At 37.1% G+C, this 25,126-nt stretch overlaps 1 protein-coding gene across 1 annotated transcript in view; it reads right to left on the minus strand.

The window, feature by feature from the left end:
- Nucleotides 1–25,126, minus strand: part of Lmntd1 (lamin tail domain containing 1) — a 384,388-nt gene that overhangs the window by 2,449 nt on the left and 356,813 nt on the right. Inside the window, exons 8-12 of the mRNA XM_033766294.1 lie at nucleotides 22,720–22,906; nucleotides 21,949–22,068; nucleotides 16,105–16,319; nucleotides 15,408–15,583; nucleotides 12,293–12,356 (exon numbers count right to left, since the gene is read on the minus strand). Of these exons, the coding sequence (XP_033622185.1) occupies nucleotides 12,331–12,356; nucleotides 15,408–15,583; nucleotides 16,105–16,319; nucleotides 21,949–22,068; nucleotides 22,720–22,906 (724 nt within the window). The 3' untranslated portion in view covers nucleotides 12,293–12,330. The remainder of the gene's footprint in view (nucleotides 1–12,292; nucleotides 12,357–15,407; nucleotides 15,584–16,104; nucleotides 16,320–21,948; nucleotides 22,069–22,719; nucleotides 22,907–25,126) is intronic.

A 25,126-nucleotide genomic window follows, 5' to 3' on the forward strand; every position in this document is an offset into this window, starting at 1 on the left:
TATATATATATATATATATATATTCCACATTTTATCTATTCATATGTTGATGAACATATGGGCTGTTTCCAAGATTTTGCTACTCTAGACTGTGCTTCTGCAAACATGGGTATGCATTTATCATTGTGGTACAATGACTATAACCTTTTTGGGAAGATACCTAGAAGGGAATAGGTGGGTCAAATGGAATCTCTAGCTTTAGTTTTTTTGAGGAATCTCCATACCTTTTCCACAGTGGTTGTACCAATTTACATTCCCACCAAAACAACAGCAGTTCCTTTTAACCCACAGTATGGCCAGCATTTGTTATTGGTCGATTCCACAATGATAGCTATTGTTTCTGGAGTGAGATGGAATCTCAGTGTTGTATTAATCAGCATTTCTCTAACGGCCAGTGATGCTGACATTTCTTCATGTGTTTGTTAGTCATTTATACTTCTTGTGAGAAGTGTCTACTCATTTCCATTGCTTATTTTTTGATTGGGTCTTTTATTTTTTGGGGGGGTCTAGTTTTTTGAGTTATGTATCCTAGATATTATGCCTCTAGATGCCTCCTGCTTTGTTCTTGTTAACCCAGATTACTTTTGTCATTCTGGGTCTCTTCTGATTCCATGTGAATTTTAGAATTATTTTCTTTAGTACTGTGAAAAATACTTTTGGTGTTTTGATTGGGATCGTGCTAAATTTGTACATGAATTTTGCAAGTATGGTCATTTTTGACTACACTGATTCTGACTATTCAGGCAGTTCCATTCTCTGATGTCCTTTTTATTTCCTTTTTATAGCGAGCTGTAGTTTTTGTGGTAGAGATTATTCACTTTTTTAGTTAGGTTAATTTTTAAGCATTTAATTTTTATTGTGCTATTGTGAATGGTATTTTTTCCCTGAATTGTTTCTCAGTGGGCTCATTAGTGTATAGAAATGCTATTGATTTTTATTTGTTGATTTTTGTATCCTGCTACATTACTAAATTTGGTTATTAATTCTTAAGAATTTTGGTGGATATTTTTGGGTCTCTATAGAGTATCATGTCATCTGCAAATAATGATGATTTGATTTTTTGTGTCATATATATATATATATATATTTTCTTTTTATTGTTTAACTGTTTACTCTGTTTTTATGGTGTGAGCATTCAGGTTATAAACTTCCCTTTTAGGACACTTTCCTTGTGTCCCATAAGTTCTGATATGTTGTAGTGGCATTGTTTACTTCTAAAAATTTTCTTACCTCTTTTTTGATTTATTTTATAACTTATTGTTTATTTTTATTTTTTTTCTTTGGTTCCAGGGATTGAACTCAGGACCTTGCACTTTCAAGGTAGGCATGGTGCCACTGAGCTAAATCACCAGCCCCTGTAACTTATTATTTAGGAGTGCATTGTTTAGTTTCCATGTATTTGTATAATTTCTGTGTTTTCTTTTGTGATCAATTTCTAGTTTCATTGCACTATGATCTGATAATATGCATGGTATAATTTCATTTCTTTTACATTTACTTTAGATTGCTTTATTGACTAGTATGGAGTCTATTTTGGAGAAAGTTCCATGTGCTCTTGAGAAGAATGTGTACTGTTATTGTTGGATGGAATACTCTACAATGTTCAAAGGTTTTATTCAACTCTGATATTTCTTTGATTTTTTTGTCTAGTCGATCTGTCTACTTATGATAGTGGGGTATTGAGACCCTGACTGTAACTGTGTTTATTTTCCCCCTATTATTAGGATCACAACAAAATAATTAATATAATAATGTTTTTTTGAACAATTCCAAAAGTTTTACACCATAAAGGCTGATAATCTCATGACATTCAACATATTGAAGCTATCTTCAGCCTAAGAAAGGTAAATTTAGGATAGTAAAACTTGAAATATAAAACAAAATTCTATTTTTATTAGTTTTTCTCCAAAAAATATGAATATGTTGCAACTTTATCTGTTATGTTTTGGATGTGGATAGTGTGTATTTCTCAAGGGCTGGACTCTTAGTCCTTAGCATGATAATATTGAGAGGTGTTCTGGACCTTTAAGAAATAGGTCTACTGGTCATTAGGGGCCCTGCTCTTGGAAACAATTAAGCCAGTTCTCACAGAAGGTGCTGTTGTTAGAGTGCACCTGACTAGCTAGATATGGTGGAGCACACCTGCATCCCAGAACCTATGGGATTGAAATGAAAAGATCATAAGCTAAAGCCCAGTTTGGGAAACAGGGATTTAATGAGAACTGTCTCAAAATTAAACAACAACAACACCACCAACACCAACACCACACTGGGGATTTAGCTTAGTGCAAAGATCCTGGGTTCCTGATCCCTGAGTTACTTTTTGGTTTCCTATCATGAAATGTGATCTCTCCCTCTCACATGCCTATGCCACTGTGATGCCATTTGCCATGAAGCCTTCATGGGATCCTGGACCAAAGGGGTGACCCAATCTTAGATCTTCAGTCCCTAAACCATGAGCTAAGTAAACCTGTTTTCCTTAGAAAGTTAGCCTGACTTAGGTATTTTGTTATAGTAACAGAAAACATTCAAATACATTATCTACATAGATATATTTCATGTCAGCACTTTTATAAACATAAGTAATCAAGTGATAACCATTTATTTGGTCTAAGTACAAACTTTTATTGGTTTTTCTCCTCCAAGATTTATTTAGGTCTAATTGACCATTTACAATCATCTATATTTATGATGTTCATGTTATTCTGAGGTATATATTCATTATAAAATGACTAAATCAAGTTAATATATATATCCATCACTTCACATGATTCTTTTTTGTGATGAAAACATTTAAGATCTATTCTCTCTGTAGTTTTCAAGTATACAATACATTAGTAACTATTTTCATTATACTGTTCATTAGGTCTCTGGAACTTCTGCATCCTGCTTAACTGAAACTTTGCACTTTTTGACTAATATCTCCATCAGTCATTTGGTTACTACAAATTTAAAACTTTCTCAGATGGTTAAATAATGTTTCCTGCACTTGGACTTGCACAAAATGCCAAGAGTAGGAGGAATTTACCCATAAAGGAACCTTAGCCTGGATAGTGTGAATATTTGGATTCCTCTTCAAAGCTCTCTGGCAATTACCCAGGCACACTTATCAGCATAAACAGTGTTTACCCTTTCCTAATTTCTTTCTTTATTTTCTGAAAAAATCAGTGTATGAATATGGATCGGGGCTTAAATGTTGATCTATCAGGGGTTATTAAGCAGAAGGTACAGTTTTGCATTTTTTCATTGTAATTCATTTAGTTTCTACATTTGTAGATGAATTTGTTTCTGGAAATTATTACTCAACAATGATTATTCAAATGTTAATGAAAAAATCCTCACAGTTTCTGTAAGATATTTATAGACAGAATACTGTAGGTAACTTGCAGAAGGCAATGGTAAAGTGGCACATTTCTAGCACTATAAGATGCAGCCTTTATTTTGTAAATCAAGCATCCTCAATTCCTTTTTATTGAAGTGTGACTTATACATACAAAAAAGGAACAAGTCACAAATACATGGTAATTTTCGTGAAGTGAACACATTTGGTGAATTATTGATTAAAAAAGACTTTAAAAGTCTGGGCTTCATTCATGACCCCCATTTCATTCTCATGGTCAAGTTATTCATTTTGACTACAGCCTGCAGTCTATGACTTCTGGAACTTAAAATTTAATCTTGTAACTTGCATTTGTAGAAACTTAGGAAAAGAAATCCTCAAATATGCATTCTTTATAATCCCTTAATAGTCTTTCCCTGTGTATGGACATGTAGGTAGCTTAAGGATGTATACCAGCAGAAGTGAGCCTGTCTTCCCCTACTTAGGTCATTCTAGAAAGACTGACAGTCCTTGACAGGAAGATAGCTGAGGCATTGTCTGGAATGCTCTGTTGCAATGTAACTAACAAGGAATCAGCTATGAATCTCAGTCCTGAATATTCACTTCTCTCCTTCTTGCAAGGACAAAAAGTCATACACTTTCTGAGAGAACACTTCACAAAAGTAAGCAATACTTACACGTGCCATATTTTTTACCACTATGGATGACATAATTATGTAAAGAGCTCCGAGGAGATATTTTATTGATGAAGCACTAAGGAGTCAAAGATACGCACATGAGATTTTCCTGAAACACACTCCTCAAATATAAGGGAAACCATTTGAACTTACGTAAGTTTTGGATGTAGGAAACGTCTGCTCAGAGGAGGAAAATAATTGGAAACACCTGAACCTTATATACCACTTGTTTCATGTTTTTGTTTTACAAATCTCGGAGGGGAAAGAAGTTGGGAGGGAAGTCTGTTAGGGGTGAGACCGCTCACTGGCCATCATCAGAGCTCTTTGGGTTGCATGTTTATATTTCCAACATGAACATGATAATCACACAAATGGAGACAGCTGGAAGAAATTATAAGCTATGAAATAAGTTAACTTTTATTGTACATTCTTAGATTCCCTCCTAGTCTCCTTGAAACATCATGACTACTTGGTTTCTATAGTTACCATGGAAAAGACAAAACAGCTTTCACAAGTTAGCCAACAAGTGATTTAAAGATAAAACTTAATGTACTAGATGGCATAAAGTGAGACTGGCAGTTTCTGAAAATGTATGAGCCTACCCTGGAATGTCCGAAGAATAAATAATGTGGCATGTATAGTCTAGCAATAGAAAACATTTATTCTGCATCATCACATTGCTGCTATGTCAGTTATGTCAACCTTTTTAAATTCTAATCCCAACATGTAATTGAGAAATTATCTTGTCCAGAGATGGATGTCTTCTTTGATGCTTTAGACTAGAATATGACTTATTTTTCTATCTTGGAAATACTAATCAGATTTTATTAAAGTTTTTAAAAACCATTTTTGGGGTTATGTTCTCTTTTTTGTTTTGTTTTGTTTTGCTTTGTTTTTGTGGTGGTGGTGTTGGGAATTGAAGCCAGGGTCTTCACACTATGTTGTATCCCTAGGTTTTTTCTATTTATTATTTTGACAGAGGGTCTTGCTCAATTTCCCAGGTTGGGCTTAAACTTGAGATCCTCCTGCCCCAGCTTTCCAGAATACTGGGATTACAAACACAGTGCTACCATTCCCAGCTTCTATCACATTTTTTAAATTAAAATATTTTTGTTCCTTTAGCATTTCCTACCTGAAGAATTTTGTACATAGTATTGTAAATTGGAAGTTGAGACTATTTTGGCGAATTTAAAATAAATGTACGCAGGTCAACTAGTTGGTCCACATTAGTTTCATCCATTGCTTCCTGCTTTAGGAAGCTGAGTTAAAAGCTATACTTCAAAATTACTCGTACTTGTAACTTGTACTGAGTTAACTGATTTCAAATGCAGAGAATCAAACTGAACACAAGATTCATAATAATTAACACATATATTTCAGAAAATGCACCTGTAGAAATAACAAGAGGTGATAGTTGGACAGGGCATAAAAGACTGCAATCTCATGAGGAGTTGCATGTGAGCAAAATTGGTTAATCTTTTCAACTGTTTAGAAAACAAACACTTCCACTTGTCCACTAAGCCTATCATATTCTTTAAGAAATAGTTATAATAAAGTCACAAAAAATATATTTTCCAAAAGAAACCATTGTTTTACTTGCTGTTGATTACCTCCAGGCATCCCATGTTCTCTAGACTTGGATCTTAAGACAGATCTTGTCAACAACAACAAGAACAGCAGCAGCAGTAGCAGCAGCGAATTAAATGTCTATGCATGGTGAAATGTCATTCAGGTGGAAAATATGCCACAGTTGTTATGGACACGTGAAGTTGAGAAGCTGAGTCATTTTATTCACCTTAATTTTAAATTATGACTTGGAAGTAGTAGATTTTGTATATACATGTAAATATAGGTCAATCATAACGGGTAGGAAATTCTTTATGAGTTATCTCAACTTTTGCCAAATTGAAAGGCTGACTTATTTTTTCAACTAACTCAATTATGTAACATGTGCACTATTTAGATAACAGTTTTAGGAGTGATTTGTGCTACAAAGGGCTTTCTGATTCCCAGGAAGCTTAGCTATTTCATTAGGTGGTCATGAATACTGTTTATTTCTAGTTTTGGATATGAAGACCAAAATGGTTCTGAGCCATTATTGATCTATGCTCACATATTTTTTTATCATTAAGTTTATTTTAGGTATACATTTTAGGTATACAATACGGTTATATTCATCATTAGGATCTTATACCTTTACATGATGTATCTTGGTTCTTATTTTTTCCCCACTCCCCTGCTCTCCCTTCACCCCCTCCACCCCTCCCTATTTAAAAAGACTTTGTTCCCATATTTTTCCAATTTTCATACTTTTCTTTTCTTTTTTTTGGCACTGAGTTAGCTTTTCCTTTAAATATCTAAGGTGTACCCTAGACTTAGAGAAACTAGGTAACACTCTTAAAATGTATTAAAAAAAATGAAAACTTTCTTTCCCTGTATTCAAAGGGCCTGAGGCCTGTGTAGATGTCTTAGCAGGAGGCCTTACAGCCTGAGATATTTGTGTTCTATGCCTCTTCTATGGAAATAGAACTGGAAACATTTGCTCGAGCATTTACTTTGCTTTAGACTATGGAATTTATTTCACCTGCATGATATGAAGCCAAAAATACAAGTATCTTTATTCTTCCCATGCAACCAAAATATGACACAGTAAGGGTGAACCCAGGAAGACGAGAAAAGGGTAGGTACCGAACTTTGAAGGAAGATAGATAGTTGTGGACAACAAAATATTGATGAAATTTCAATTGACTGAAGAATTTTGGAAATGAATATATCACTTTGGGGCTGAGACAAGGAAGACGTTATTAGCACACATTGAAAGAATTACTACAAAGTATAGGAAGAAAACTCTGATATTGGAAATATAACTATTAGATTTTCCAGAAATTCCTTTAGCAAGGTTTAACAGTGGAGATTATTAAATATTTCTGGGGTGTTAAATCCTGATTCCTCACTCATAAAAACTGGGCCAAGGAGAAAGTGTTGTGGAAAATTCTTATCTAGGTCCCAAAGAAGGGTCGTGGGAGCACTACAAGGACACACATGTCCAGAGGTGCAATGTGGAGCACTCAGAGCAGTAAAGGTGTGAGCTATGGCTCCATTCATGGAAGAACTTCATCATCAGAACTTCATTAGCAGGGCCTCCTATGTACGTTATAATAACTTTTAGTGGTTATAAATCTAATATCCCGTGTTAGCAATGTTGGGTGCTCTCTATAGATTCTGTGCAAGCACATCTGTTGAGGACAGGGATGTTGATGTATAACCAGAACCAGTTTGACTCCCTCTTTTCTTTTTATTCTTTATCCCAGAATCCTCAGTGTTTCCCCCAGTGGGTCTGTCAGCTCCTGGCAGGTGAGAATCACATAGGAAAATTCCCTGGTCTTTCCAGTGTTCTCTGACTTGTGGAAAGTTCTGTTTCTATAGCACTCTGTGACAGCACCCACGCGCACTCTGCCCATTAGTCACAGAATAGAACTCCCACACATTCTTAGCAAAACATTAAGTAAAGAAAGCATCTTGAGAGCCATGACTCTGAATGCACTCCTGCTTGTAATCAGTTGCTGCATAGAAATATGATTAGCAAAGCAAAGACCCCTAAGATCCTCTGAGATTGAATTTTGATTTGCTTACATTTGTCTCAATAATCGACATTCTGCTAAATTAGCAAATGTGGAAGTGAGACCTGAATCTTTTTTTTTGCATTATGGAACAGATTTAAGATTCTCAAAGTAGCCAAGTCCTTTTGTGATGAAAATATTTCTTCTAGTCCCACTTTTTTTTTCTTCCCCTGTCAGACAAGTTGGAGGTGGGGCAATAAGACAAAGACAATCTTTAAACTTACTTGGCAGAGTAGTGGGAAGAGTATTGGCATTGCGCTGAGATTCTAAACTCTGCCATGCATTACTGTCTAAGGGACTTTAGCTAAGTTACTTAATCTGTCTGAGCTAAAGTTTCTTCATCCATAAAATGGAGATAAGGTCAGCGCTGACTCACTCATAGGCGCAAATGAGATAATGTAAAAGCCACGAAATGCTGTACAAATGTCTAGTGTTACGAGTCACCGAGGAGTGCTCATGAGTCCCAGTAAGAGATGAAGCAGCCATGGCATCGTCTCTGAACAGACACGCCAGGCTCAGGAGCTGAATGTAGACGATAAGTTCCTCCCTGATGGAAAGCTCCTGGTGAAGGCTTTGGAAATGTTCTAAGGACACAGTGCTGGTCAGTCCTAAAGATGGCACCAGGTGAGTGGAGGTTCTGAGAAGGCAGATGTAAGGCTAAGATGTAAGGCAGATGTAAGATCTAAGGAGGCCTAGAACTCTTCAAAACAGAGTGGACTAAAAAATTCAAAGCTACTACAGATTCGGCCACAAAGAGGGTCAACGGCAAGCCTGTAACTATGGCAGTAAAGCAAAATAACAACTGAGGAATATTAAAAAAATGGCTAAAACTTTAGTCAAAACGATGCTATTTAATATCCAATAAGATGATTCAGAACGCTTTCTTTTCAACAGAAATAAATCTTTCTTTGTAAAAATATGTCCCCTTTCCCAGTCATGTGCAAGTTCAGGATGCAGTAGGATTTGCTTATAGTTATGAGAGTGAAGGGTAATTGGATTGCAGATGTGCTGCATGATAATGTTTTGCAGATTTCAGATGCCACGCTCTGACTTCAACCACACACTACTGAAGGTTATGGCACCTAGAGGGAGTGGATCCCTGTACTGGTGGAATTCTGTCTGGTGACAGGAATTTTATCGGTGGGAGCAAAGCTAGGTTCTCCAGATCACTGCAATTAAAGCAACTTGGGCAATTAAGTTTTGACTCTGTGGCTAATCACTGGTTGAATTTTAGGAGCCTGCCTCTTTAGCTGGAAACTGAAATGACTGGAATACATCTTTACAGTCCCAATGTCCTACAAGAAGCATCAGAGAAGAAAACTTTGAATAGGGAGGTTGTGACCATCACATTTTTAGAATGTTGGAAGTTTGGGAATGAGGAGAACAGGCTTATAAAAGAGTAGGCATCTTAATCACTTTCTTATCAACGGGACAAAATAGCCAAAATCCACAACTCAGAGGAAGAGAGGTGTATTTTGATCCATGGTTACAGCCAATGGTTGGATTGTTCTAAGGCAGAAAGAGCACGGCACGGAAGCACAGTGGAGGAAAAGCTGCTCACTTCATGGTGCTCAGGAAGCAAAGAGAAAGAGGGAAGGAGGGGAGGAGGGAGATGCACCCTTCCAAGGTGAGCCCCCAGGGCCTTAACCTCCTTTGATCAGAGCCCACTTCCTGTGGGCTTGTACAGGACACATTTTAGCTGTTGTTCCCCCAGGACACAGTCACCTTCCAAACACACGGGGCTTTAGGGGACAGTCAGGATCTAAACCATAGCAGTAGTAATTTTTCAGAAAAGCAGGTGGTGATGATTAGAGAACATCTGGGGAGAGACAAGCTGAAAGCAAGTGGGCAGCTGAGCAATCAGAGAAAACCTGCAAGGCCTTCTCAACATTGGTGACTACAGGATGTGTATATACGAACAGTCCACGCTCTGATGGCTTTTAAAGACATTTTTTCAAATTGTTATTATTTTTACCCACATATGAGGGTATCCAGAAGGATATGAGAGGACATCAGGCTGTGTGAAGAGAAAATTTAAGTCATGTGTCCAGAATACTAAAAAGTTAGAATGGGTGGGAGTAGTTTGAATCTGAGATCAAGGAATGATTCAAAAACACCGTCCATAAAAAGGGTGGGAAAACATACAAAGAGATCAGCCACAGATGTGAACTAGACAGAGACTGCCCACAAGGAACTTGTGTCATCAATTTTAGGGGAAGGCTTGGACACGATCACCTAAGAAACAGAAGACTGCTTTTGTTGGGATCATCCTCAACTGCTTAGATGTTACTATTGACGTGAAAAACACGAGATCAGGCCCATGGAAAACAACACAAGGTTAAATAATTCAAGGTCATTTGGCAACGGAATAGTAGTGGGCAGAGTTCTTAATTGCCCATCAATCTTTTAAAATATATATCTACAAGGCTTTTGGGACGCTCTCGGAAGGGAATGACACAGTCAAACGGAATCTCTAGTTCTAGTTTTTTGAGGAATCTCCGTACTGATTTCCAAATGGTTGTACCAGTTTTGTTGTGGAAGGAATTGGTAAATGACTGAAAAAGGCAGTGCCAGAGCTGGGGATTTAGCCGCCTGCCTTGCAAGTGCAGGGACCTAAGTTCGATCCCCCCAAAAGGCAGGGCCAGTGATTGACCTTTTGTCGACCAAATAAACTTTTTATTATTTTACTTCCATTCTGCTTCTCTGTATGCGTCGCTTACCAATTCCTTCTGCAACAGTTTACATTCCCGCCAATAGTGTAGAAGAGTTCTCATTTCTCCATGCTCCCCAGCATTTGTTATTATTTGATTTCTTGATGATGGCCGTTCTTTCTGGGGTAAGGTGGAATCTCAGTGTTGCTCTAATTTGTATTTCTCTAATGCCTAGTGATATTGAGCATTTCTTCGTATATTTATTGGCCATTTGTACTTCTGTGAACTATCCAGTTCAGTTGCCTATTTTTTGATTGGGTTTTTTAAATTGTGGGTGGTCTATTTTTTTAAAAAGTTCTTTATATCTAGATATCAGTCTGTCTAAGAAATAGCTAGTAATTTCCCTCCGTTTTTGTAGGTCATCTTTTTTACTCTGTTGATTGTTTCTTTTGCTATGCAAAAGCCTTTAAATTTGATCTGATCCCATGTGTTGATTCTTGGTACTATTGCTGTGCAACCAGGGCATCATTCAGAAAGTCCTTGTTTATGTCCATGACTGCAAGTTTTACCTATTTCATCATCCAGCAAGTTAATTGTTTCATTTAGTTCCCTGATCCATTTTGATGTTAGTTTACTACGTGATGAGAGACACGGGTCTGTGTTCAGTCTTCTGCATTGGGATAGTCAGTTTCCCCAGCACCATTTATTAAAGAAATTGTCTCTCCCCCAGTGTATATTTTTGGCCCCTTTGTCAAAAATGCAATAGTTGAATGTGCTTGTGGTTGTTTCTGCGTCCTGTATTTGGTTCCACTTTTTCTCACATCTGTTTTTGTTCACTATAGTGCTGTTTTTATCACTGTAGCTTTGTAATATAACTTGTAGTGTGGGATTGGATGCTTCTTGCTTTGCTCTTTTCACTCAGGATTGTTTTTACTATTCTAGGTGTCTTCACCAAAGAGTTAAACACATCATATTACAGTGGTACATACACACCCTTGTTTATAGCAGCATAACTCATAATAGCTAAATGTTGGGAGCAGACAATATTCCCATCAACAGATGAATGGATAAAGAAAATGTGGTTTTTGCATACAATGAAGTACTACTCTTAAAGAAAGATAAACTTGAGTCATTTGTAGGAACCCCTTGAGACCATAACGTTAAGTGAGATGTCAGGCATACAAGCTTGAATAGAAATTGCTTTTTCTTACATGAGAAACCCAAATATAAATAAAAAAGCAACATGAAAGATAGATGAAGGAAGTAAGGAGGTAGATCTTTCTAAAAAGAGAAAGGGGTGAAAAGACAGAGGAAAGGGAGAGAACAAGGAGAGACGGGATTAGAAAATGAAACGAAGAAGTGTTATGTATATGTATTAACTCCACACAGGGAACGTAAACATTATGTGTTATAAACATGAACCAAAAAAGAAGATAAAAAGAACAAGAGATGGATGGAGCAGATTGGGAAGGCAGGGAAATGGGATTAAACAAACAGAAGAACTGAGTGTTATTATGCCCTTGTACCAGTTCCCCAAGAGGAATGCAAACATGTTTACTACAAACATATAGTAATACAAATGAATGGTATCTATATCCATATATCTATACCAACAGAGCACCTGCAGTTTCTTTAACTGGAGTAATTTCGGTTATACGAGTGATAACCCGTTGTTTATAGGAATTAAAATGCATTGGTATAGTTAGTTGCAAGAGTTGTTTTGTGACTATTAGAAGCAACCAGATTTCAATGGCTCATTATTTATCCAACAAGCACAGGAGGAAGATCTGAGGCCAAATGTAGTGATGTAACATTTCCTTACTTCCTATTCTTAGAAAGTTTATCATTCAAGAGGAATACAAAGCCTCCAAAGCAACATACATATTTGACAGAAAATCAGTGACTATAAAAGAGCAACGCATGTTCTGATGACTTTTAAAGACATTTTTGAAAATTGTCAATATTTTTGTGCAGAGAAAGAAAATTTTCAACATTGTCACTTACTTTTAAAGGTTGATTGGATTGCCTGTTTCTTTTGTAGTTTACATTTCTTTCTCTTTCTTGGTCTCTGAAAAAGAGGGGGGGCATTACAAAAGGAAGGGTGTAGAGTTCGAAGGTGCAAAGTTGTAAGCACTGATTCTCACATTAAAACAAATCCTAGAGTAAGCTACCAATATAAGACATTTCTTTCACTGAAGAAGGAAGCTAGGGTGTAAGGGCAGTATTTAATGGAGACTTGAACCAAGTAGCGTAAAAACTATTATTTAAATATTACTAAGCTCAAGTTTTCAGTGAATCATTTTAAAAAGAAAATTATTTTTTAAGACATAGTTAATGAAGGTTTTGAGAAAAATTATCTGCCTGAAAGGGAAGTACTTTAACACAAAGGTTTGGAGAAAAATTCAAACAGTGTATAAAATGCTTTCCATACTTACACCCGCCGTAATGACATGGTAGCTAGAGGAGGGAGCTATGGGAATCAGGCCTACTCAGTTACCTCCACCCTGGTAGGTGAGGTGACAAATATGGTGGCCTTCCTCATCCTCCTGTACGTGGTCCCTCAGTATCCCTAGGGGATGGGTTCTAGTCCTGCCACACACATGGATGCTTAAGGCCCTTTTGCAAAATGTTGTAATTTTTGCATAGAGCCCATAGGCACGCTTTTGTATATTAAATGACCTCTAGATGACTTATGAAATACCTACACCAGGTAAACGCTATGTAGATAATTGCTATATTACATTAAGGAAATGCAAGAAAAAGATGTCTGCACATGTTCAGTAGAGATATACTTATCCCCGGAATAATTTTAATCCAATGTTGGTCAAAACTGCAGTTATCAGACTTATAGATTTGGAGCGCTGAATGTACTTATTCAGCAGGGATTGGACAGATACAATTTTCACATATGAAATTGGTATATCAAACTGAAAGAGTGCTGAATTGAATGATTCCAAGTACAAATTACTGCTAGTCTAGTGATGAGATGTTATGTGTGTAAAATAAAAGACCAGAAAGCAAAATAATATTCTAAGTTAGACCACAATGAGATATTCTGGAAAAAAAAAATAGAAAAACCTTCCTTAATCCTATTATTTTCTTTTTCTCTGCCAACTCAGAATTATCAAGTTAAATTGCCATTATCTGACTACAAAGAAACACTATCTAGAAGATAGAACACTATCTAAAAATACGATCCACAAGAAAGATTAACAATAATGCACAGCATTTTTGGTTCCCCAAGGGACTTTCTTGGTCACTAACAGGTTTCCGAATCTAATGGATCAGGATTCTATGTCACAGCTAAACATTCTGAGGAGTAATTTATGGACCTGGAACATAAATAGGGATCCAGGATACTTTCTTCACTGTAGGCAGTGTCTTAGGTATGGGGAGAAGGCAGCTCATCACTTCTTATGTTCCAGAGCAATTTATTGGCATGAAATAGGCCTTTTAAATACTTATATCCTCCCAGACTGACTAGCCTGAGGATGAAAGGTTTTGAATTACACTCTGAAAGCTTGTTCTTGAAGAAAGTGCTATAGGGATAAAAACATAAAGAAATGAAAACCATTTAAAGAGCCTATAATTTCTTGAAATTTAACTTCAGGACAACCAGTAATAGCATGTATATGGGTTTGACTTGTGGTGGGCCATGACAGCCTGAGTAATTTAAGCGTGCACTACTTAGCACTTAGTTAATTTAACTGAGATATTCTGATTTCTTGAAAGGTTATTTTAAATTGTGTAAGAAGTGGGTAATTAACGACATGATTCTATAAATGAGGTTATAATCTTTTATCACAAAAGAGGATTTTTGAGACACTTGTAATGTTGAAATGTTTTGAAATAAAAGATCTGGCCATGATATCACCTAATTATTTTGTTATTAGGAGTTCTAACTTACATACATTTGAGCTGTAGGCAAGAAGAGATATAAATGGTTTCTTAGTTGTATGTTCTTTTAAAAATAATGCCCTATGGAAATATAACAGCATAATCTAAATTTTCAGAAAGCAAGAGAAAAATTGTTACCCTTAAATACATGATGTAACATCATTATCCTCTGCATAAAAGTTCTCAGTTTTGTACCATTATTTGATAACAGAACACGAACAGAACTTCTTAGCATTTTGCAGTCTTCCTTCAAGTTACTATTTTCTGTTTAATCCAACTGTAGGCAGACTAAGCCTTTCCTGTTCTGGAAGAGGAAACTTTCTGCCATTTGGCCGAAGTTGAAGAAGGAGAATGATAAAGTGTCCACAGTCTGCAAGCTAATCTCAGCAAGATGAAAGCACGCAGGTCCTGGACAGCCCAGTACCCGCAACACAGTGCAACACATCTGCTTTGTGGAGAGCCTGTCTGCCCTTGGTGTGAGGCCTTCTGGCTGCACTCTCTACCTTACCTTTGTGCTCAGATAGCTCCAGTGCAAACTTCATTCCACCAAAAATGTTTTATGTATTTTACTTTTTCTTATAAAAATTCAAACATACAAAAAATAAATTAATGAAAATGCAACTAAATCTGTATACTTATCACCCGTATTCAATCATCAGTATTTACATTATCTATCTGTGGTTACATCACCAAACTATTAGTAAGTATTTTTAAGATTTCTGTATGAATTTCCCAAGAACGACCAATAGAACCGTTAATAACACACCCATGAAAAGAACAATAACTCAATGTCTAATGTACATTTTATATTCAAATTTATCTAATTGTCTTTAAAATGCCTGTACTACCTGTGATTTTTTGTTTTTATTTATTTAGTCAGTCTTCATTTTATACAGGAGCCTAGGGCCCAGGGGATCAGGGATTTAGCTCAGTGGTGCTGCTGCCTGCCTCACAAGCACAAGGTAAAAGCCTTTATTCTTGGTGGCCATGTGTCTAAGTTTCTCTGGACCTCAAGACTTATGTCTAAGGGAACAATGGCTTGCGGACACCGATTAGCCATCTCTGCCAGGAGGAATTCTTGGAAATGGCTGAGCTATATAACAAACTATGTCAAAATTAATTAATTAATTAATTATTTACCAAGCACACGCGAGCGCGCGCACACACACACACACACGCACTGCTTACTCTCCCCACTGGAGTCAGTACCCCTTCAACTTACCAGGGGCTGGATCAGCCCTGCTTGCCTGAGACCGGGGCTGTCTACTGGAGCTGCTTCTAGTAGAAATGCATCTGTCACACGGTCTAATCAGGGGACAGTAGGGATGTGCAGGTGCACAGGGACTGCTGCACCAAGGACTGTGGTCGGGGAAAAGGCTCGGTGGCATTTCCTTTTCTCTGTAAGAGAAAATTCCAAATTGAATCTCAAAGACATTTTATGTAGCGGCATTAGTATGGTAGGTGTGATTAAAGTGAAAGTGTGTTTTAAAACTGAGACAGCGTGAAGAATTTGCCTGCAGATGAGTTCAGCACCTCTGTCCACAGCCAGCTCTTGATCTAGGATAAAATTCCTAGGGGATGCATCTCTTCACTTACTCACTAAGACCTGGGGGACAGCCTCCGCTCCCAACCTCTCCTTAGCAGCCTTGCCTCAAATTATGGTGCTCGGGAAAAGTGAAGTGGCCATAGGACTTCAATATTACCTATCAAAGACCAGCAGCTTTTATTGCTTAAAAGTATGTAACTGCTCACTCACTTTGTTTCTGTTTTCCATATGAGCCTTATAAAAAAATCATTGTTTTAAAACTATAGATTTATTTATTCATTACATATCTGTCACCCAGACATTCCCGCATGCTCAGTTATTGAGGAAAGGACTCAATAGAACAAACAACAAAACAAAGCAAAACATCCTTTACCTCTTAAGAAGTCGCACTTGTTTTTGGTCACATTTTGAGGCATCTTCTTTAGTTCGATCCTGGTTTTCTTTATTTACTGTGTTTGAAGATGCTGTCCACAAAAACATGTGCCTTCGGAATGCAGGTGATACTACTGAACTTCTGTTAAATTCAGTGTCGGTCTCTAATTTTTCCCACACTTGCTTCCAGTGAATAGGGGTGTACCAGGCAATAGCCTAATGAAAATGACTTCATTAATATCAAATATTGTTGGAGTTTTATATTTTTTAAAGTTGAAAACATTGCTATAGAATTTATATTTTAAAGTAAAATTTGTAAATTTATATTTACATGTTATGACATACATAAAATAAGATTATCACAGTTTAATAAATTAATGTATCTAATATTCATCTCACATAGTTGCTTTTAAGATTTTTTTTTTGTGTGTGTGTGCAGGGGATTGAACCGGGGACCTTGTGCTTGGGAGGCAGGCAGCAGTCACATAGTTGCTTTGGCTGCGACAAGAGCAGCTAAAATTTACTTATTTGGCAAAAGCAAAAATATCTCAAGTGATACAATTTGATTAACTGTAGTAAATGATAACTAATGTTGATGTTATTGTGAAAATTAACTAATGTTAATGCTAATGTTAAGCAATATTAACACTAACATAAGGTACATTAGATCTCTGGAATTGCTCATCCTATATATCTGTTACTTTGTAGGCTTTGACTTTCTTTCCCCATCCTTGCTCCTGGTTAATTACATTTTTATTGTCTATCTCCATATAGTTTCTCTTTGAAAAAAGATTCAATATGCAAATAAAATCATGCAACATTTCTCTTTCTGTGTCTGCCTTTCTTCACTTAGCAAAATGTCTTCCAGATTCATCCACGTGGTGGCAAGTGGCAACCTCCCCACCTTTTAAAGTCTGACTAGTTTCCCCCTGTACATATGTATCGTATTTCTTTATCCATTTGCCTGTGATATATACTTTGATTGTTTCCATATCTTGGCTATCATGAATAATGTTGTGGTGAACATGAGTGAACAGATACCTTTACCAAGTGGTGAGTTCATTTTTCTTGGGTCTATGCCCAGAAGAGGGATTGCTAGGTTATGAGGTCGTTCTGTTTTTAATTTCTATGGGTGTTTCAGTGCTGCTTTCCACAATAGCTACACTAATCTACATTCCCACTAACAGCGTAATAGGGTTCCCTTTCTCTATACGCTTTAAACTGTTTATTATTTTTAAGGTAATAGCCATCTTTTCAGGTGTATAATATGGTAGCTTTAATTTGGAATTTCCTGAGGAGATTAGTGAATTTGAGCAAATTTTTATAAATCTGTTTGCCATATTTACTTCTTCTTAGGATCAATACCTGCCCAAGTAATTTGCCCAAGTTTTAGCTGGATTGCTTGCTTCTCTCTTGTTTTAAGAATTATTTATGAATTTGGGATACTCAACTCTTATCAGATATGCAGTTTGCAAATATTTTTTCTAGTCCATAAGTTGTCATTTTCTTGTTAATTATTTCCTTCGCTGTTCAGAAGATTTTTTAACTTCATGTAGTTCCATTTATTTATTTGAAACCTGAGCTATTGACACCATATCCAAAAGATTATTGCCAAGGACAGTGTCCAGGAATTCTCTCTCTATATTTTCTTCTAGGAATTTTATGGCCTCTGATCTTATATTTAGGTCTTTTATCCATTTTGAGATACTTTTTGTGTATGGTGTAAAAAAAGGCATAACAAATTTAAAAGTCAAGCTGGATATTGCCATTTAAATACTGTGCATGAATTAGCGAATTACATCATGCGGGTGTAGGAAAACTTCTGGCTTTAGTTTCTAGGTTTTAAAAATACGAGCAGTGCAACCTTAAAGCAGGTTAATCATTTAATATCCTGGACTATGTGTCCTTATATACAAAATGGGGAGGCTGGTCATGGAGAATTCCTTTATAAGAGAATTGTGAAATTCAGCCAAATTAAAGAACTGTGCAAAAAGTAGTTGAAATATTAAGTTACAATTTCAAATATTTATGACACTATATTTTCCCATACTTTTAGTGTGAAAATAGGCTATAAATATAGAGACATAGAGAAGAAAAACATGTTTTTCAGGCTGGAATCCTAGCAGAGTTAAGGAGACTCCCGAGCACCAAAGTCTGATTTAATTTCCTAAATATGTGGCGTGTGTGTGTGTCTAAAAATATATGTATATATTATATATATATAATACATATACATATTATACTGTATATGTACACAGATTATTCAGGAAAATTCTGCACAGAGACAGTTATATTTTTAGACATCATGAACAAACGAAGCACCAAAATGTATGCTAACATTCTACTGGTGCTTGTGATCTGTTTTTATTTACAAAATTAGATGTTTGGGCTTTATCCTATACCAATGAAAAGCCCTAAGATCAGCTTGACAAATAAAATAGACATAAAGATAACATGAGGCAAGTTCAGCTAGGCTAGTCCTACAGCAGAAATAAAGAAAATGAAAAAAAAGTTTTGTAAGTTCATTTTCACGAACAATGGCAAAAAAAGCTCACTTTTGCCGAATATTATCAGTTAGGGATCCTTTTCTAACAGTAGCTCGGACATGGGCATTTATGTTGAAAATAAATTCATGATCTTTTCAGTGTGATCTTTCTTAATTACATTCTAGGCCTTTCCTAGGCAAGAGAAACATTTTCTTTCTCCCTGCATTAAAAAACTTTAAATACTGGATGATCACAATGACAATGTGATAAAACCTCGTCTCTGGGATTTTGTTTAGAAGAACCTCGTAGATTATCATGAGACAGAAAAATTCTTGGAGTGAAAAGACAGTTTTGTCTTGTTAGGGTCATGTGACTTGGAGCAAGCCATTGAGCTTTCAAGTCCCACTTCTGCCTGTTTAAAATACTTGAACATTACTGGAAGTCCAGTAAAAAAATGCACACATAAACTGCTCTTCAAAGAGCTTCTGCTATGTTTGGGTCTAGAATGTTAATCTAGGGACTAGGAAATTATGAAGACATCTGCTGGTTTTTTGATATACGGAGCAGAGGCTACAAATAGTATGGGTAACAGCCTGACTGGTGGGGGAAACACTCGATCCCTGTTCTAAAATCCATAGTCTCATTATTGCATGTTGTACAATTTTTTACTTCACAGATGAGAAAATGACAATTACACAGTTAATGTGAGCAAAACTAAAATCCAGATGTGTAGTTTTATTGAATATTAACCATTGCCACTTTAAGGATGACTGAAAAGTGGTCTTAGATGTTTTTAGGCTTTTTTAAAAAAATGACATATAATTCCTGTTTGTCTCACCTTGAAAAACAAGTGCTACACAAATGAGAAACAGAACCTATGCTGATTTAGCTGCCCGCTCTTTCTGGCAGAAGGCAGCTGGCTCTATAACTTTTTCCAGAAGATATGACTATTTTCTGTACATAAATTATATAATTTGAAAGCAATTCCAGGGTTCTGATGAAACTTTGATCTGCCTGTGTTTTACCATGTAGCAGCTCTTTTTTCAAGGAAAATCTGATTAGTGCAGATGGTGGGGGGGCGGGGGAGGGTCCAGCATCACTGAGGTGAGAATGGGAATGGATGTTAAAAAGGACTTTGTGTTTACATCAGGGCTTCAAATTGACGTAAACTTGCATTTCAGTGTGTTCAGTTGAAATATTTTCTAGTTAAATTATACTTAATGATTTACCATGTGGGATATTTGAGTGGGATGTGACTCAGAAAAAGAAAAAAGGCTTGAGCTGAAGTCTTAAAGGATAGGTAGGATTTAATAGGTGAAAGAGGACTTAAGAGATCCATGGAGAAGAACAAGCATGTGCAAAGGCCCTGTGGCTTGAAGGAGCAATCAAAACTGGAAAGTAAAAGTAGCAAAAGGAGCCCAGGTACTTAGAGAAAATGGAAGACACAGAGAAAGTGGGTGTGGAGGCGAGAAGAGCCACATCCCTTTCAGGTCAGGTCTAACTGGCCAAACTCACTCTTAACTTTAGACTCAGAACAAGTGTTTCTCCCTCTCAGTGCTTTTACTGATTCTCTCATTAACACAGCTGACATCTATGACCTAAGTGACCATGCTGTCATCTACCACACTCAAATTTTCCTTTAAATTATTATTTTACCATGTTGCAATTATTTATGGCTATATTTAATTTTTTACTAATGATGGACTCTGAGTTTCCTGTGGGCAGGATCTATTCAACCTGTATTTTTTTTCCCCCAAGCACATACCACCATGCCTGGAAGAAACAAATACATGTAAATATTTTCAATATGAATTAATCGATCAGGCTTCATCTGTCATCCACAAATATAATCATCTGTGCTTACGGTATCCTGCAGAAATGGTCTGATCCTATCTGTGCAAAGTAGCTCAAGCTGCTGGGTAAAGGACAGTCCAAGCGCAACATCTTGGGGTGACACTTACTAAGGTGTACATTCCAGCAGCTCAGGAATCTGGTCTGCCTGGCTCAATGCTAATTACCCACAACTGTGCACAGACAAAGTGGAAAACACAACCCAGATCACGGAGTGGGTAAACGTGGTGAAAGTTCAGAGTGGAGAATGTCTTCACCCTAATCTGGGTTTTGCTAATAATTTCTCAGAAGGCTGAGTAAATAACTTAGGTTATGTTACCTTGTTTTCCCAACCAGTGAAAATTAGTAGAATTATTATAACATTCGGCTTGAGCTCTCAAAGAAATCTAAAGGTAAGGGAGAAAAGGCTGCTAAATTACATCTAATAGTGCTCGCTCCATCTGGTGACCTCTGCTCTCAGGGGATATTAAGTGGCCTTAAAAAAATTAGCTAAGTCTGTTCTAAAGTTAGTCTAGACATTAGGTATAAATAGCAAGAAAGACACTCGAAGATAGATGTTGATCAAAATATTCAATGGGTTAGTAGTTACTGACATGTTTTTCTGGGGATAAGAAAAAAAGACAAGTATTTAAGAAAAGCAAAAACTTTTGAAAAAAATATTTTTTGTTGTTTTGAGAAAAGGACATTTTCAGATCTTGCTAGTATATCTTTGGGTATATATTCATGCTAATATTATACCAAGGAAAAAGCTGAATGAAAATATAAAATTGTGAACTACTGGGAATGAATTGCACAAAGCAATTTCTAATGCACTTATTATTGTTTTCCCTTTTTGTGGTATTGGGGATGGAAGCCAGAGGGCTGTGTGTGCTGGACAAATGCTCTAGTGCTGATCTACACTCCCAGCTTAAAACAAAAACAACTTTGATTTAGGGTCTCACGAAGTTGCTCAGGCTGGCTTTGAACCTGTGATCCGCCTCCTCTGAGTAGCTCAGATTGCAGGCACGCACCACCACACCCCAACCTATAACCAGTTAATTTTATAGTGAATAAAGTACAGTCACTTAAAATCAAGACTAGAAACTCTTTCATTAGAAGACTTGTCCCTTGGGAGCAGATACCACATCTTCATTTTATATTCCCTGTACTTAAGATAAACCGAAGAATAAGGAATCTCTATAAATATTTGAGGAATGGATAAATGAATAGAAAGGGCTGTATATAGTACTTTCCTCTTCCTGTTTTTTAGGCTAAGTATTATAAATAAGATCTATCCTTGACTTTGAAGTAGTTTTCTCAGACATATGTGATTATCAAAATTACTTTCACCCAACTGTAATCAGCTGGGAGGAGGGTGGTGCTGGTCTCCCCGCTGTGTTTTGGCCTTTAGTGAGGACTCTACCCAAGCTTTTCAGGATGAAAAAATAACAGAGAGCTGAGAGGAGAAGAGGAACAAGGGGGGGGGTCTATTATCCCATTAAAAGCTATTGTGAAAAACCAGCACTAACTTCACCACTGGGTTTGCACAGGATTGTTGTACAATCTGGACTTGCTCTGAAAGTGCTTTGTTCCTTCCAAAGAAAGTCAGATGGTGGCTGATGCTTTCCTTTGGGTGCTGCTGCCCACACCTGCAAGAAAACATTGTGTAAGTGACAAATGCCACTGGGGTTCAACAAAGCTCTGTAAATGTCCGATTGTCTTTCCGAACAGATGAAGTTTAAAGCTGGGATCTCATCCTATTGCCCAGCCTTGCTCCAAATGCCTGAGCTCAAGCAGTCCTCCTGCCTCAGCCTCCTGAGTAGCTGGGGCTACAAGTGTGTGCCACCATGCCCAAGCTCAGATGAGGTTTTAAAATATAAGGGCTTTAAGATATACCACCCAGCGATGTAACACCAAACATCTACTGTAAATGATTTAAGAGAGTAAAAGAAAAAAGGGGAGCCCCTCTAGCACCAACAATTCCCCATTCTCTGAGCAGATAACCCCTTTGCTTGTCTTCTAAGGAAATGTTTGCTTAATTTGAGGAATTTGGGAATTCCATTTAAATAGTTCAATGATAAAAAAAAGATACCATACCCTAAATGGAAGAATGCTGTGGGAATTTAGTTATGGCTATTCATTTACATAGATAAAGCGGCACAATACAACAGCAGCAGCTGCAGCAGCAATGAGATCACACGTTACAGAAAGATGGGAGAAGAGGCCCGAGGCAGTCACAGGCTGAGTGTGGGGTTTGTTTTCTACATTGTCCGCTCCGGGCGTTTACCTCTCATACCCACCGTAACTGTGGAGCCGGCCCGCATTATGACATTTGGGAGGAATCGGTACAGAGAAACTGCTTTTCCTTTCACATTTTGCTGGAGAATATGATTTCCAATCGCCACTTCTTTGTCGAGGGAAGAGTTAAGGAGCTTCACAAACAAACCCTTGACATTCACTTCAGCTATCTTAATGTCTCCAAGAGAACTAGAGGATAAAACACAGAGATTGTGAAGTGACTGGGATGTGTTTGGCTTGCTTTAGGAATTAAATAATAAATATACCTTGGAAATTGTCCCTAAACCATATATTCTGTTAAGGAAAGTTTATACAGAAATCATTACTTTGCAACCTAAAACAAATGGCTTGACTTCCTAGTTCAGTCTCTATTGGGGCAAAAACATTGTCTGTTTCACATAAAATAAAGAAAATCTAAAAGGTGTTTTATGTATCAGGATATAAATGCCCAAATGAAAGTATAACTAACTATGTTTTAAATTTTCTACTGTCGTCCAACATTGCTTCTGATAAAATGTGAAAGTGACTAGTGGCTACATGTTGAAAAGAATTTTAATTCTCATGCAAACATAATATGATAATTTTTTACTTTCTGACTGGTGTTGAGAGCTTCGTATGTTGCAGGGATCTGGCTTATCATTCGTATATTGGCATTTTTCAGAGTGTGGTTTGCAGCCCATTTGTAGGACATGAAATCCCTTTAGTGGGTTAGGACCTCCACCTTAAAAATAAAGTATACGTAGACCAATAATTTCAGCCAATTATTACTTATGTATCAAGCAACTGAAAAAAAATCTACATCCTGAATTTTCTAGTCATTGAAGTTATTTGTAAATTTTAGGTGTACGTTATGATCACATTCCTAGGGAATTTGTACCTGTACATGACATATCTTGGTTATTTTTCCTTTCCCTCCCTCCCTTCAATCCTGCCACCCCTCCCTATTTACAAAAGCTGTTTCCATTATTTATTTCTTATTTTTTTCTTTCTCTCCTTCTGGTTCCCCACTACCACCAGAGTGTATAACAGATATTGTGAAATAGGAAGAAAATGTTTAAAGAGTGCATCCCTCTATTTTTATCTTCTTACATTTCTATGTCTCCACAATTTCTTATCTACAGCTGCAAAATCCAGAAAGCTTTGAGCCTCCACCCAGATTTTTAAAACATATTTGAAGGGAAATATGACCCCAGACTGAAGCAAGTATATTTACAGTCTTTGTTCATGGTTTGAGGGAATACTCACATGCTTTTCTGGGGAAAGATTGTTTGATTTTTTTGATATTCCTCTAAATCTGATGAAGCATTATATAATATGTATTCTAGGCAATGAATAACTTCCGAAAATCCCCAAGTACTGAATCTGGAACTACATAATTCTTTAAATATTTTGGTGAAAGTACTGTAGACTTGTAGTAACTCATTTAATTGTCACAACAACATATATAATTTCTCATAGAAATACATATTTCTTAGATTTTTTTTTTTTTTTTTTTTTTTTTTAGGTACTGGGGATTGAACTCGGGTCCTCTCGCTTGCAAGGCAGGCCACTGAACCGCTGAGCTAAATCCCCGGCCCATGTATTTCTTATTAAAGGTCACACTTTAAAAATGTGAGGAGCATGGTATCTTCTAATTTAGTTCTCATAAAAATCAACCGAGAGAGCCACTATTGTCAGTCTCATTTTTTTGATAAGAGAACAGGTTTAGAGAGACTGATTCCCATATCCAGTGTCACTAAAAATATTAGTATTTGTTCTTTCACCTCACTCAACTAGCAATATCTCAAAGAGATTTCAAGCAGTCATCCAGCTTCTCAACTTGTTTAAAATGTGTCCATGCTAGAAAACACACACACACACACACACACACACACACACACACACACACACAGGTTAACTGTTGCTGCTAAATATTAGCGATCTCCACCACACCAGGGCCCTCTGTGCAGCTGCCGTGATTGTCAGCAAGCTATCTTCTTCACCAGCTGAGCCAGCACCTTCTGGAATGCCCCACACCATGCCTCACACCTCTATTTTCATTCTCAGCAGATCACCTCACTAAAAGACTGGTTCTGAGAGAACTGCATTTTCTGCTTCTCACTTATGAACAGGTTCACCTATGCGCACACCTTTGCTCGGTTCCAGCACATTTTGTTTCAGTGGAAGAGGGACCTTCTCCCATCCAAAAAGGACGCCCTGGTTACCACTGCCTCTCGCTTGCTTTCAGTCCATTCATCATCCTACCTTTATCCTTTACCTTCACCATCTTCCTCCTGACTGCCCTGCTCTCTCCCGTATGGATGTATCCTCAAAGATTACCAGCTCAGAAAAGGAAACGAGCAATCGCCCATGAACGTGTACCTCAGACTGCCGTTGTAACCCAGTCTGTTACCGACTCCTCCCTTTCTC

This window comes from Fukomys damarensis, unplaced genomic scaffold (assembly GCF_012274545.1).
Source record: "Fukomys damarensis isolate Sample0158 unplaced genomic scaffold, DMR_v1.0_HiC HiC_scaffold_19, whole genome shotgun sequence".
NCBI lineage: Eukaryota > Metazoa > Chordata > Mammalia > Rodentia > Bathyergidae > Fukomys > Fukomys damarensis.